Here is a 15,642-nt window from a genome sequence, read left to right on the forward strand (position 1 = left end):
GCCAGCCTGCACCCCACCAACCCCAACCACCCAGCGCTAGACAGTCTGCACTCAGCCCCAGCCACCCTGCCTCCATACCCAGCCTGCACCCTGCCCTAGCAACCCTGAACTCAGACCCAGCCACCCTACACCCAGACCCAGCCAGCCTGCCTCCAGACCCATCCTGCACTCAGACCCAGCCTGCACTTTGCCCCAGCCACCCTGCTCTCATATCCAGCCTGCACCTTGCCCCAGACCCAGCCACTCTGCCCCAGCCACCCTGCACCTAGACCCAGCCACCCAGATCCTGCTACCAGACCCAGCCACCCACTAAGACAAGGGGCGTGAATTAAGGGCCATGGCCTGTGTTAAGGGGCGGGGTTTAGGGCACCAGAGATTATGTGCCTATAGGCCTATAGGCTCCTGGCTCTGACTCAAGTCTGACTGTATTAGCCACATGGATGTTTCAGGGTTGTGACTCAGACACGACTGATGCCAGAAGATCAACAGGACTGCCATGCAACTGAAATTGTTTAAAATGAAGTAAATATGGCATACTCCATAACCCTCTCACTTCAGGTTCAGCTAAGCATATGCAAGCCCATAGACTTACATTGGTTTTAAGTTGTAATGCTAATTCACATGCTGGAAAATACTTGGGATTTTGAAAAGAGTGAACCTTGCTTCAGGGCCCATTCTCACTTAGGCGATTAGCTTTTTAAAGTGCTAGCACAATGTTAATCTATGGCAGTGATCTCACTGTCGTGATTGCCGCCAATCACGGGTGTTTTGTGATTAGTGGCAATCGCAAAACGTGTTGCCTGCAGCATTTTACCACGATTCAGGATTGATCATGAAACAGTGCTAATAAAAGTGCTGATTGTGGTCACTCTGAATCACGAAAGTGTACAGTGATTTTACAGCGCTACTCACGGCACAATCAACCGCGCAAAACGGTAGCACTTAGTGCTACCGTTTTGCTACTTTTAAGTGTGAATGGGCCCTAACTGTTTTTATTTGATCATTAACATTTGTTTTGTAGTTCCAAGTGGGTTTATCAACTATGAATAACTGTAAAGTACACTTTCTTTATCATAGGTGTTGCAGCTGACCGGATAGCAATACACTCCGAGGGTCGCCATATAGCAAACTTGTCACCTCAACATCTTATCTCTTGCAATGTTCACAATCAGAATGGATGCATGGGAGGACACATAGATGGTGCTTGGTGGTTCCTGAGAAAACGTGGGTAAATATGTAGGCCACCATAGAAACATTAGTCCTGTGAAATGGATCTTTTTAAATACAAAATGTTAAGGTGGATCTCTTGCTAAAATAGCACTTAGAAAACACAAGAATAATTCCTATCTGGAGTGTGTACATTATAAAATATAACTTTTATTAATATAATTAAAATGAATTCATATGCCTAATTGACCTGTCTGAGGTAGGTTACAAAATCAATGATCAGATATTAATCATTTGTAAACATACATCTGATCAACCTATTCCTCACTAAGATTGCTAAAGTGCTATAAAGAAACCCCCCACCACCAATCTGACATGTTTCAGCTCCCCATTTGGAGCAGTCAGCATGGCCGGATTTCAGGCAAGGCCACATAGGCCATGGCCTAGGGCACCAGGAAAGCGAGGGGCTGGCTGTGGGCAGCAAGGTGGTAATAGCACTTAGCCTGCCAAACATTCATCCTGCTACACAGAGTTTGCACATAGCGGTGGGTGGCTATTAACCTCCTTGCCGGTTATCCCGAGCTCAGCTCGGGGTAACCTGCGCAGGAGGATTTCTCAGGCCCCGCTGGGCCGATTTGCATAATTTTTTTTCCCTACACGCAGCTAGCACTTTGCTAGCTGCGTGTAATACGCGATCGCCGCTGCTCGCCACCGATTCGCCGCTACCCGCCGCGCCGAGCCGCCCCCCCGCCCCAGACCCCTGCGCAGCCTGGCCAATCAGTGCCAGGCAGCGCTAAGGGGCGGATCGGGGTTCCCTCTGACGTCACGACGTCTATGATGTCGGTGACGTCATCCCGCCCGGTCACCATGGCGAACGGGGAAGCCCTGCAGGAAATCCCATTCTCAACGGGATTCCCTGCATACTCTGATCGCCGAAGGCGATCGGAGTGGGTGGGGGGATGCCGCCGCTTAGCGGCTATCATGTAGCGAGTCCTGGGCTCGCTACATGATTTAGAAAAAAAAAATTTGAAAAAAGTGCGGCGCTGCCTCCTTGCCGGATTTTTTAGACCGGCAAGGAGGTTAACAGTCGGAACTGGCACTTGGGGGATGAAGGGGCAGCGAACAGACACAGTAATTTCTGAGCTGGCTGTCACTCACTGAATGTGCCACTCGCCAAGGAGCTTACAATATAGTCCCTGCCATCATGTCACTAACTGTCCTCAGAGGAGCTTATAATGTAATCCTTGCCATCACTTCACTAATTGTCTACAGAGGAACCTACAATCTAATCACTGCTGTGTTGGGGTTTGGGGGGGGGGGGGGAAGTTTCAGATACTGTTATCAGGGGGCAGCTGGTGATAGTGGGCCTTGGGCGGTAAAAAGTACAAATCCGGCCCTGGCCGTCAGGGAATTAAGTGCTAGGGTGCAAGGTGCATATCTTATAAATTAACAATCATAACATATAGAAAACAATAAATGAGAGCTGTGCTCTCTAGCTCAGTCGGGTATCCGACTGGAAAATGGAAAATGCACACAGTCTCTCTGCAGATTTTTCTTAAAGGATACCCGAGGTGACATAAGGCATGATGAGATAGACATGGGTATGTACAGTGCCTAGCACACAAATAATTATGCTGCGTTCCATTTTTTCTTTCTCTGTCTGAACTAGGAGTTAAATATCAGGTATGTAAGTGTCTGACTCAGTCCTGACAGTGTGACCCTCACTGATAAGAAATTCCAACTATAAAACACTTTCCTAGCCGAAAATGGCTTCTGAGAGCAGGAAAGCGAAAAAAAAGGGTCAATAGTTCATAGATTTTAGCTCTGGCATACTTCAATGAATATGTCATTGAGCAAAACCAATAAAACAGTTAAAACTTAACGTAAGTAATTTAAAGTAACTTAAAGTAGAGTTAACCATAAAATAAAACTGTGGAATATCTTAAAAAGTCATTTTTAGGAGAAGGAAGATAGATACTATTGTTTAGTTTGTTTTTTTCCGCCTCGGGTGTCCTTTAAGAAAGATATTGTGCTTGATTCACAAAGCAGTGATAACTGTTATCACGCTGTGAAAAGTGCTTTGCGTGAAATTTAGCGTGAAAACCGTTATCGTGCACAAAAATTTGCATTTCCGCAATAACGTGAAATTCTCACATATTAATGTTTTGCGTTTGCGCGATAAATTCACGTTATCGCGCGTTAACGTTCGCGCGAACGTGAATTTTTGCGCGTGATAACCGTTTTTTGCAAAGCACTTTTTCACAGCCATGATAACAGTTACCAAGGCTTTGTGAATCAAGCCCATAGAGCCATTTTCACTAAACACTGATAAAATTCCAGTGCATGTAGCACTCATACTGGCAATGAGTAAGTTGCACTATGTGTGTGCACACTGCATGTTGCTTTAGTTGCAATTTGCAAAAATGATTTGTGTGCGCACGGTAATTTTACCAGTGTTTAGTTAATAAGGCCCCCAAAATAACTAAAAGACCACAATGCAAGGGAAAAATTCATAGGCACAATTCTAGTAATTCGATGGTTATTGACCTCCTGGGAATTATTCATGTGGCAATTATTACTGTTTCAAACCAGGGCAAAAACATATACTAAACCTGGTGCATGGTGAAGGGGCTTCTTGTGGATTATGCCCCTTGTACCTCTTGTGTCTCCCTGAGTCCTCCTCTGACCCACTCGTGTCCTCCTGTGTCCGCCTCTGTCCTCCTCTGTGTCCTCTTCTATGGCCCTTTGTGTCCCCGTGTCCTCCGTTTGTCCCCTTGTGTCCCCCCTGCATTTGTACTATAAGACACAGTGACTTTTTTTTCTCCACTTTTGTGGTAGTGAGTCTTATAGTCCAACAAATACAGTAATTGATGTGATGCCCTATCTATGAGCTGTCTATGAAGTGACATATTGGTATGTACAGTAAAAACCATCCTCGCGAGATTGCCACGGGCAGCAAAAAGTCTAAAGCCAGCCCTGTTTGGGGGATTAGGAATGATTGTAAAAAAAAAATCCCAGCAGGAATTGGAATAGGAAGTTATTACATATTATATGTTGAATGTTTTGAGATTTTAATCAAATGATATATCATTGACGGATTTTGATTTCTACATTTGGCTAAGGGCCCTGCCGGATGACAAATTATATCTGTATGATGTCAGGAGATTGAGATATCAAAGCTATTGTTTAATATAGTGATATTTATACAATGTTGATTAACCCCCTTGCCGTTCCAATTCTGGCATCAAGGGGGCAGCGCAGCACTTTTTAAAAAAAAAATGTTTAAATCATGTAGCGAGCCCAGGGCTCGCTACATGATAGGCGCTGACAAGCGGCATCCCCCTATCCACTCTGATCGCCTTCGGCGATCAGAGTAAGCAGGAAATCCCGTTCAGAACAGGATTTCCTGCTGGGCTTCCCCGGTCGCCATGGTGACCGGGCGGGTCACCGACGTCATGGACGTCGGGATGTTGGGACGTCAGAGGGAATCCCGATCCACCCCTCAGCACTGCCTGGCACTGATTGGCCAGGCTGCGCAAGGAGTCTGGAGGGGGGGGGCGGCACGGCGGGTAGCGGCGAATCGGCAGCGAGCGGTGGCAATCGGAAACTGCACACAGCTAGCAAAGTGCTAGCTGCATGCAGGAAATTTTTTTTTTTGAAAATCGGCCCAGCGGGGCCTGAGAAATCCTCCTACGCAGGTTACCCCGAGCTGAGCTCGGGATAACCGGCAAGGAGGTTAATAGATATACAGTATATATTGCTAAGGTTTAGAATGAACATTTAAAGGTCTGCTGAGCATGTGTTCCTTTTCTTGTGGAATTTAAGGTTACAGATGTCAAGACCAATCATCATTAGAAGTGTAGAAAATAGATCTCTGTCAAGCTAGGCTTCTGGTTGTAGAAATTGTATCTTGGCTTCATAGTCAACAGCTGGTTGTTGTGTGACGTGATGCAACCCTAGGTTATTCTGAGCCAGGAAAAGAGGCTTCGTTCATGATATTAATTATATGTAGTTGAAGAACTCAAAAGATACATCATAGCATTATTGCTGGTCCAATCAGAAGGCAGAACAGTAGGAATACTGAGGACCAATATATAAATAAGAAACTAGCAGGAAGGTCTGGTCACACATTCATTCATTCTCTTTACATACAGGCACATATACACATATACATACGCTCAAAGAAAACTACTACAGACAATAGACTCCATATACAGATTACACAGCAATTTAATCATTCGGTTTTTATATATTTTGTAACTGATTTTGATGTACCAAAGAACTGTACATTTTTGAACATCTATGGAGATCAATAACGTTTAATTAAAATCTACATTTTACTGTCTCCTGAGTCCTGAGGACTCTGTTTCTAAACCAAACTTTTAAAGGGAAGGTCCAAGCAAAAAAAAAAAAATGAGTTTCACTTACCTGGGGCTTCTACCAGCCCCATGCAGCCATCCTGTGCCCTCGTAGTCACTCACTGCTGCTCCAGTCCCCCGCTGGGAGCTTTCTGACCTCGGAGGTCGAGCCGAATTGCGTACATTTTTACACATTCCCGCTAGTGCAGGAACATTAACGCATACATTTTTACGTGTTAGTGGTGCAACACGTAAATTTTTGTTCCTGCACTAGCTGGAATGCGTAAAAATGTATGCAATGTGGCCCTGACCTCCGAGGTCAGAAAGCTGCCAGCGGGGGACTGGAGCAGCAGTGAGTGACTACAAGGGCACAGGATGGCTACATGAGGCTGGTAGAAGCCCCAGGTAAGTAAAACTCACTTTTTTTTTTTTGCTTGAACCTTCCCTTTAAACCCATTTCTACATTACAGCATGTAAGCTACTAGATCTCCATGTTTGAGGCAGTGAACTGATTAGGTGAAAGAAGTGATTTCTTGATGCTTATTAAAGAGAATCTGTATTGTTAAAATCGCACAAAAGTAAACATAACAGTGCGTTAGGGGACATCTCCTATTCCCCTTTGTCACAATTTCGCCACTCCCCGCCGCATTAAAAGTGGTTAAAAACAGTTTTAAAAAGTTTGTTTATAAACAAACAAAATGGCCACCAAAACAGGAAGTAGGTTGATGTACAGTATGTCCACACATAGAAAATACATTCATACACAAGCAGGCTGTATACACCCTTCCTTTTGAATCTCAAGAGATCATTGTGTGTTTCTTTCCCCCTGCATCTCTCATGCACTGAAGTTTCAGGCTGCTCTTTTCTTCCTGCAAACAGCTTTGCCCTTGTCTGAATTTCCTCAGTATGTGAAAGCCCAGCCAGTTCAGAGGACAATTTATCCAGCTTGTAAAAGATAAGAGAGAAGAGAGAAGCTGCCCTAATCTAAATAATACACAGGCAGTGTGCATAGAGGGGCCTGGAAGGGGGAGTTCATAGCAGAACCACAACACTGAAGAACTTGGCAGCCTTCCAGACACAGGCCGACAAGTCTGACAGGGGAAAGATACATTGATTTATTACAGAGACTGTGATAGCAGAAAGTGCTGCAGTAAGCAAGAACACATTAGAATAGCTTTTGGAACTTGTAGGATGATAAAAAACAGGATGCAATTTTTGTTACAGAGTCTCTTTAAAGCAGACTGAACCACCCTGCTTATAGTAATATAATATTTTTTTGTTTTGTTTTAACTGCCTGAATCATTGGGTGTTTTTTGTAGATTTTTGCCCTATTCTTAGTTTTATTTTATCTTATCTAATGCCCTCCATTTTTTTCACATCAATCTGTCTAATGTCTAGTGTCTACCACTTTTATACTTTACCAATTGCATATGCTATTATTTAAACATAAACTTGTCAATCTTTACAGTCAGTGTGGTACTTGCACATTGAAGTCTTCTTCCCTTTCAGGAGATTAATCTTTCAATGTTTGACACTGACATGCATGCTGGCAATGCTGTTTATTGAGTCTGATGGATGTCGGTGTATGGTGTTTGTTTTTGTTCCTACTAGGATTGCCCATAAATGTACCTGTCTGCATGACATACATTATACCGCTCAGGGGACTAAACTGCCTGCTGCCATGATGCAGCCCAGGGCCTTGTTGCAGTAATGGCCTTATATTTAAGGGAAGAAGGGAGGAATGTAGGTTATGCTTAAAGTGCTGTTAAAGTACTCTCTTCCTATATCATGTTGTAAATAAACTGGGTCAGAATCCTGTAAGGCTTCAGATACCTAAAGATGTTTAAAAAAAAAAGTTCTGGATGTTTATAAACTATATTGATTATTACTGAAGCAATCCTTATTTTGCCATTGTCTGAGACAATACAAGAAGAGCACATCACTACTGACTCCCATTATAAAACATATTTGCTTAAACTGTTTTTTTGTCCTGTAGTAATGAGTGCCACTATTTTACAACAATTCATTTTTGTCAGGATCTCTCCTGTAGCATGTTCTGTCGCTTGCAGTGGAGCTGCAATTGGGCAGTTCTGACTTGTCTGCTTGGATTCGGTTGCTCATTCACAGTGAGTCTTCTTGTCAATTGCAATCACTCTGCAGTTCATAGCAGTTCAGGATGCTGTCAGGATTCCTCCTATGGTTTGCTGCAGTTGAACTGCTGCCAGATAGCCCTGTATTTCCTGCATGCATGTTGTTGCATAGTACTGCATGCATTTGTTATGATAGTCTTTCAGCTAGCAAATGGTAATCAAGCCAGCTCAGGATTGAATGATTACCATTCAGCTGTGTGGAAATCTTGAATACCTGCATCCATTGGTTGATGCCGGCATGAAAGTCTGCCTCCCATTTCAGACTCCGCCCAACATAGCGTTCAGCTCTCTGAGTTGTCGTTGGGTCTATGCTGTGAAAGTTGTTACTGTAAAAATGTATAATGCCTTGCTCTGTATTTTCATGTCTTCTGGATTCTGCCAGCACCACGTTGGTGACTGGTAGTATTCCTCCTAGCCTTGTTCTTGCCTTGTTCGTGAGGACGAACTATAGCAGTGGTTGCCATTAGTTCGCTCCTAGTTGTTAGTCTTGTCTATCTCAGTGTGAATGTTGCCGTCGCTGAAACAGCGACTAGATTAGCTGAGCATTCCGTCTGTCTGTCTGTTGTCTGTCTTGTTAATTGTCATTACTTGTGCTTTAGCTAGTGAGATCTTTAAGAGCTACTGTACATTTCATATATTGCGCATCAGCACAATATATATGTACTCTAGTCAGTCAGTATTGTATTATTTGTAATATTGTATATTGTATACCGACCTTTGCCTGCCTCTCGACTATGAATCTGCCTAATCCTTCCAATACGACTGACATCTGAATTAACGTGTATGACCCAAGCCGGTTACCGACTACTACGCCTGTTGTGTATTATATCACTTAGCTTCTAGCCTGATAGGCGGCCCAGAGCTGCAGTTGCTCTGGACAATCTTGCTCCCATGTTCATTAGTCCTGTGTCCATCTGTGAAGCCTCTTCCATTATACAGCTACTTAGCCTTGTTGCGCTGGGTGGTCAGAAAGTATAACCCCCAGGAATTACAACTTTATTATTTACACTTTTTATTATTGGCAGATAAATTTCATGCATAAAATTGGCTCCACCTTTAAAATATTCTATTAAAATACACCGAAACTCCAAGAGTAATAAAAGCAGACATATGTATTTTTCTCAATTAACATAGTAGTGGCTGCTCAGCTTCATGAACCAGCCCCGAGATCACATGTTATCGGGATCCAGGAGACCGTGTTAGCGGTGCAGCGCCACACAGTGGTGGAAGAGGGGGAATGGAAGAGGGGTGATGGAAGAGACTTTTTCTTTATCCCTCTTCCACCACCGTTTGGAACTGTGACGCTGACACTGTCTCTTGGATCCCCATCACGTCATACCATATGATTGGAATCGAGGTGACCTGCCGGGCAGAGCTGGGACAAGGTCCTCCAGCACCCAAGGCTAAGACACCAAAGTGTGCCCCCCCATCCCTCTCACTCCAGCCATCACACACTGATTGCTATTAGACTAAGAGGCCACCCAGGGCTCCCAACCCCTGCAAAACCTTGATATCTAGTTATCTGGCTTTCAGTCACTGCCGTGTATCCCCTTTCCTTATTTATCTCTTCTTCAAATACAATAGAGGAATAATAGCTAAGTGAACTGTGCGCCCCCTCCTACACTGAGCCCTGAGGCTGGAGCCTCTTTCGCCTCTGCCTCGGCCCGGTCCTGCTGCCCGGGAGTACATTGCTGGCATGGTGAAAGAAGAAGAAGCGATCCTGCCATCTGGACAGGTATGTATGGGAGCTCCCTGCAGCCACCCATACCCTGCTGCCTCCACATACCATGCCTAGCCTGCAGGGCTGGGGAAGGCAGCCAAAGTAAGTCAAACTTTATTTAGGGGTTAAAGTGTATGTGCACATGAAATAATGAACTTGCTATGATCTAAGTAGTATTTTTTTTTCCAGGAATGACCTGAAACTCTGTTTTTATGTTTTGCCTTTCGCAGATTGGTGTCACATGAATGCTATCCGTACATGATGGAAGACAGCAATAGTGTTTACACTACCTGTGGAATTTCAAGCATCTCTGATAACTATGGTAAAAGCCATGCAACAAAACATTGCCCTAACAATTTAGAAGATTCTAATTACCTTCATCAGTGCAGTCCACCTTACAGAGTTCCATCTAATGTGAGTACATTATATTTGAGCAAATCTGTTCATCCACAATAAATATTCAGCAAACCAGCTTTGCCTTCATGTGTATATATTTGGTATCATGCTTTCTGGCCATAATTAGTGCCTGCTTAACTTTGGAGCAAATCAGAGGAACACATTGCTTGCTTTATCTAAAATATTTGGATTGCTTTAATTCCAGGAACTAAATGACTAGTGGGACATGATCTGCGTATGGAGGTAAACAGTTTTTTGCCATCTATTTAGAAAGGGGTTCTTGTATCTATGTTCCCCATTATTGTATATTTTTTGTACATTGTACAACGCTGCAGAAGATGTTCCTGCTATATAAATAAAAATAGTAATAAAATTGGGGTTGAGCGAAAACACCTCTCATAAAAATGTTCTCAAACTTTGAGTGGTACTGAAAATTTTTGATGAACCAGTTTCACAAATTCCATTAAAGTTACTGGGCCGACTTTAAACATTAATAGCAAAGCCCCTATAGATGATAGAACCAACACATTTGCTAGGTATGTGGGAGAGAACAGTGCCAACACGCAGGGGGGCTGAATCTTCCATGCAGTGGAGTGAACCACATGCTCAAAGCAGCGGTAATTACAGGGCGGCGCCACACAGCAAACCCAGAAGTATGTACTCACGCTGCACAGTGACAGAACCTGTAGTGCGCCACTGCTTGCTGCTGTCAGTCACTGACTTCCCAATGATTTTCATCCCCTGCTGCAGGCTGATGCGTTCACAGTGCTTGGCTGATATTGTAATACATGTATTTTGTCCTCTCCTCCCCCAGAACCAATAGCTACAGAGCAAATGTGTTCTGCCTGCATCTATGGCCACCCCTTCCTCTGCACTGAATGCCGGGAAAAATGTGTCATGGCTCTCTGCCCCTCCGCTTCTAAATCCTTCCCCAACTCTGCCAACAACTTGGCCACCATCTGACCTTTGAAATGCCCTTTGTGCATCCCTGAGTCAGACCACAGGGACTTGAAGCCTGGCGTGTGGGGGTGACTCATAACTGCTCTTCACTGAGCAGCAGGCTGCAGCAGCTTGTCTTGAGTCAGCAGTGTCATGGCACAGGGAGAGAGAGACTGCGAGGTAGCCTGGGCACTGGGTGGGCAAGCCAGTCAGCCAGAATTATCCTGGACCTGGCGTGTGGCTGTGACATAGGTGTGTACTTTGTTTAATCTTGGCACATTATTTCTGCACCAGTAATTTAGTTTGGCAGATCACTCTAGTTATTCTTTATTTATCACACTCTCTATGGGAGGGATGGAGGGGCAACTTTGGTATCTCAGCCTTGGGTGCTGGAGGACCTTGCTCTGGCTCTGATGTGCGCTTGCTCCATCCTGTTGAGGCTCCTGGTGAAAATAGTCAAGCCCGATCGGGTCCTGCTACTGTGCAGATGGCTAATGTCTGTGCAGTAGCACCGATCCGATCGGGCTTGGCTATTTCTGCCTGGAGCCTAGCAGGACAGAGCAAGCGCACATGCACAGGGTGGCCACTCTTTGTGGGTCCCAGGGATGGAAAAAAGGACAGTGGAAGCCTCTTAAGGATCCAGAGGCTTCTCCCTCCTGAGGCGAGTACCTCTTAGCGGCACTTTTCTATTTTACAGGTTTACTTTAAGTACATTGGTATATTTTCACATAACAAAGGTATATAATTGGGCTGGGGCTCCAATAAAAAGGACCTCGAAGTTGTGTTTTTTTATCAGTCTAAAAGGTCTCAGTCTTCCACTGGAAAGAACGTTATCCAGTATTGAAGCATGACATGTGGTGGCACGGCAGATCAGATCTGAGGTGGCTCCAGCATTGTGATCCAGGTTGCTGCCACTGCCCTCGAACAATGTGATGTAAATGATACTGGTAAACTAGCATGCAATTCTGAATAAGTAATTCAGTGAGCAATCATATACTTAGATGCTCTGTTTCCCTTATTTTTACCTAAAAAGAAAATTAATGCGGAATCTGACTTTCTAAATTCTGTAGTAGTCTCTAAATACCACCTGAGGACACTTCTTCTGAAGGTCAAAAAATGTAAATCTTCCTCTCTTTTTCTCTCCTCCTAAGTCATAAGGAAAGATAAAATAATAAAATAATATTCTGAGCTTTATGAACTTTTAGTCTCCTTTTGTAGGAACACCAGTCATTTTGAAGGTCAAGAGTAAGTAAAGTGGAGGGCGCTCGGTGGGGTGAGGTTTATAATTTTCACCCGCAACTTACCAACGTATCAGGGTCCCCACTATCTCCAATGTTCCTATAGTGTAATAATTTGTAATCACGTAGGTAGCGCTGGGATTCTTCAGTAGTTTTAAAGAACTTTTTAATTGGTGTTTGTCAAATAAACATATAAAATATGCATAAACTGTAAATTGTAAAATACATTTCTGTTAGGCCTATTTATATACAGTATACTTGGTTTCAATACATTTTTATTCAATATTCACTTATGTGTGGCATTCATGCGCTCATTCACACATGGGGCCATCCGATGTGTCTTTAAACAAGGAAAAAAGTAAAAAGAAAAATAAATATAAAAATACAAGTAAAATAAAAAGCAAGGTCGAAAAAATATGTGTATATAAAAATACCGCGTGTGTACCCAAGAAATAAATGTCCAAAGATTTGGTACAAAAAGTCAGTACTTAAAAGTTGTTAGATACTCTCAATTAATCCATGCCATGCACTGATGAGGATCAAACAATCTGAAACAGTCTGTATGCATGTTGGAATATTATGGCTCTGTACAAATTAACAAGCTGACACATCATTGCATTCCAGCGGTTCTGGAGGTGTGTTTAGCTTCTAAGGGTACAATGGTTAATTTGCATATATTCAGCAGTGTTGCACTGGGAGACATCTCAAGCTCACTCCAACCTGAATTATCGCAAATTCTTTCTGTTTTAAGAAAGCAAACTTTTGTTTTAGATACTCTCAAACTTTGTATGTGGGTCTTCACCAGAATCTCTCCAGTAGTTTTATTATCTTATAGTTAGGGGCTATTAGTCTCAGTGTGGTTCCACCATATAATCATGTTAGTTATATGAAGTGTCAGTATTTTCCACTCAAATTGTTACACTTATGATGTTCCTCAGTCGATGATTCTGTGGTGAGTACATGGGTAGAGCTGCTTCGTTATACTAACGTGCTCCCCGGTGTACTCAGTCCAATCTTTACTTCCCGCTGATGTTGAGTCGGAGCCAGAGGCGTATCTAGGGAAAATAGTGCCTATGGCAAGCACTGAAATTGCGCCCCCCCCATAACACCAGATAAAACACTCTTTCACTTACCTGGGGCCTCCACAATCTTGTAGTTTCCTCGCTGACCTACTGGTCCTCATCCTTGGTCCGCTGTGGCCCAGTAAGGTGTGTGATTTAGCTAAGTCGTGCAATAATGCCCATGCACTAGCCTGGCGGCATGCCTACTTGATTGCGCGCTTGTGGCTGGGAGCATTCTGCACCTGTACATAGCGCTTTACAGGAGCGCAATCAAAGTGCTTCGCCCACCAAGCCAACACATGCGCAGTAGTGTACACAGTTTACAGGGCCACACAACGAATCAAGGATGAGCTCCAGGAGGGCGAGAGAACAACAAGACTTCAGGGCCTGGATTCTGGAGGAAGCCCCAGGTAAGTAAAATACGTCACATGAACAATCATTATTTTCAACTGCAAGGAACCTTAGGAAACACACATTTACAATTTCCATACTACAGCAGGCTCCTGCTTTCCCACATTTCAGTAGTTCTTACAAACTTCCATCCATTCTACAGCAGGCCACTGCAGGGCTTACCCACATAATTTCATTTCTTCTGGGAAAATCCCAGAAGAACTTATGGGAAAGCAGTGGCCTGCTGTACAATGGATGGAAATTGTAAGAACTAAAATGTGGTGAACCCTGGACCGGGCCTGCTATAGCATGGAAATTGTAACTTAAAGAGAACCCGAGGTGGGATTTAATTATGCTAGTGGGGCACAGAGGCTGGTTGTGCACACTAACACCAGCCTCTGTTGCCCCATGGTGTGCCTCCAAGACCCCCCTGCAGTGCTGGCGACACGCAGCGTGTCGCCAGCACAATGTTTACCTCTGCCTGTCTGTTAGCGCCACCCCCCCGCCTCCTCCGTATCGGCGCTACCCGCCTGCGTCACTTCCCTCCAAGCAGCGGGAGGGAAGGGACGCGGGCGGGTAGCACTGATACGGAGGAGGCGGGGAGCGGCGCTAACAGAAAAGCAGAGGTAAACATTGTGCTGGCGACACGCTGCGTGTCGCCAGCACTGCGGGTGGTATATAGCGGTGCCCAAGGGGGTCCTGGAGGCACACCATGGGGCAACAGAGGCTGGTGTTAGTGTGCACAACCAGCCTCTGTGCCCCACTAGCATAAGTAAATCCCACCTCGGGTTCTCTTTAAATAAAATGTGGGACAGTGGGAAAGTAGTGGCCAGCTGCTGCTGTTGCAGAACAGATTTTATAATAATGGGTTATAGTTTATCTCTAATTATCTAATTTCTAACTTAGCTTCAGCTCTGAGAGCAAATGGTAATTGGTAAGCTGCCCTGTGTTTATAAGGGCCAGTCCAGTAGCCCCAGTGGTAAATAAATCAAACAATAAACAGTTAAACCTGTGGAAGCAAACAGTTTTTAGTACACTGTGTGGTGATCCAAATGACTTCTGTGTGCAACAAAAGTTTTGACTGATGGTGGGTGTGAGTATAAATTACCTGCAGCCACGGGACAGTGATGAGAGGGTGATATCAATCAGCCCAATCACTAGTGAAGTCTCGCAGACAGCCGCTGTGCAGATAATAATTACAGGCTACATGCTGGGCTGGTATATGACACGTTATCCTGATTCCTGCAGCAGCCTTCACAAACTTCAGCAAGTCTTTGCACAGTCCAGCGGGGGAAGGAGGTGACATCAGATGGTCTGCTCTGTCCTTCCCTGCGTTCCACTGCTTGTCTTTCGGGCTTCCTGCAGACAGGAGGGAGGAAGGGAAACTGTGCAGACTGTGCTTGAAGTTGCGGAAGTTGCCAGGGCAACAAGAGTAGCTACAAGATTCCACCGACACTGTAAGTGTGTCAGACCTCTCCTCCGGGCAGGGCAGCATAGCGGTAACAGCGCTGGCGGCCGCGGATCATAGGAGGAAGGAGCATGAGGAGGAGGTGCTCGGACCTGAGGGAGGGGGGTGATTTTATTTGGTCAGAGAGATGCGCCCCCCCTCCAGGTGAGTGGCAAGGGGCGCCTATAGCAGGTGCCCCATGTGCATGTCTGTAAATACGCCTCTGGTCGGAGCTCCGGCCGGTAGTTCTGCAACTCCTGCCGCCTCCTTTTTTGTGACCAGCCGTTCTGCGTTCCCCTTCGGCGCTTGTGGCAGTCACTACCTGGTTATGGCGCCTCACTACTGGTGACGTCACCTCCCCGCAGCAGTCTCTGGAATCTCGTAAGTGAGTTACTAGATGTCAACTCTGATTCACACAGAAGACTTCAGGGTATCACAGGGCTGACAAGTTTTCGACAGGCTCAGCTGCCTTTCTCAAAGCAAAACTTGAGGTGAGCCATCGTTGTGGCAGTTTATATCCATTTCTCCTTCCAATCTGTTTCTTCCTCTTGGGTACTAAAGTGTCTCCATTTACTCCCTGATTCATTCATTTCTTTTCTAAACTGTTTTTCTTTAATACATTTGTAATAAGGAACATAAAACTTCATAAAACTCAAAATAATCATAAAGCGGCAATCTCTCACCATAAAATAATCGTAACACAGCAAAGTTTTACCCTAAAATAATTGTAATGCGGCAATCTTTCACCCTAAAATAATCGTAATGCGGCAATCTCT

At 44.6% G+C, this 15,642-nt stretch overlaps 1 protein-coding gene across 1 annotated transcript in view; it reads left to right on the top strand.

Annotated features, from left to right (window-relative positions):
• TINAG (tubulointerstitial nephritis antigen) overlaps nucleotides 1–15,642 on the top strand; it is a 265,652-nt gene that overhangs the window by 155,192 nt on the left and 94,818 nt on the right. Inside the window, exons 6-7 of the mRNA XM_068233344.1 lie at nucleotides 1,078–1,228; nucleotides 9,626–9,809. Coding sequence (XP_068089445.1) covers nucleotides 1,078–1,228; nucleotides 9,626–9,809 — 335 coding nt within the window. The remainder of the gene's footprint in view (nucleotides 1–1,077; nucleotides 1,229–9,625; nucleotides 9,810–15,642) is intronic.

Source organism: Hyperolius riggenbachi, chromosome 4 (genome assembly GCF_040937935.1).
Source record: "Hyperolius riggenbachi isolate aHypRig1 chromosome 4, aHypRig1.pri, whole genome shotgun sequence".
NCBI lineage: Eukaryota > Metazoa > Chordata > Amphibia > Anura > Hyperoliidae > Hyperolius > Hyperolius riggenbachi.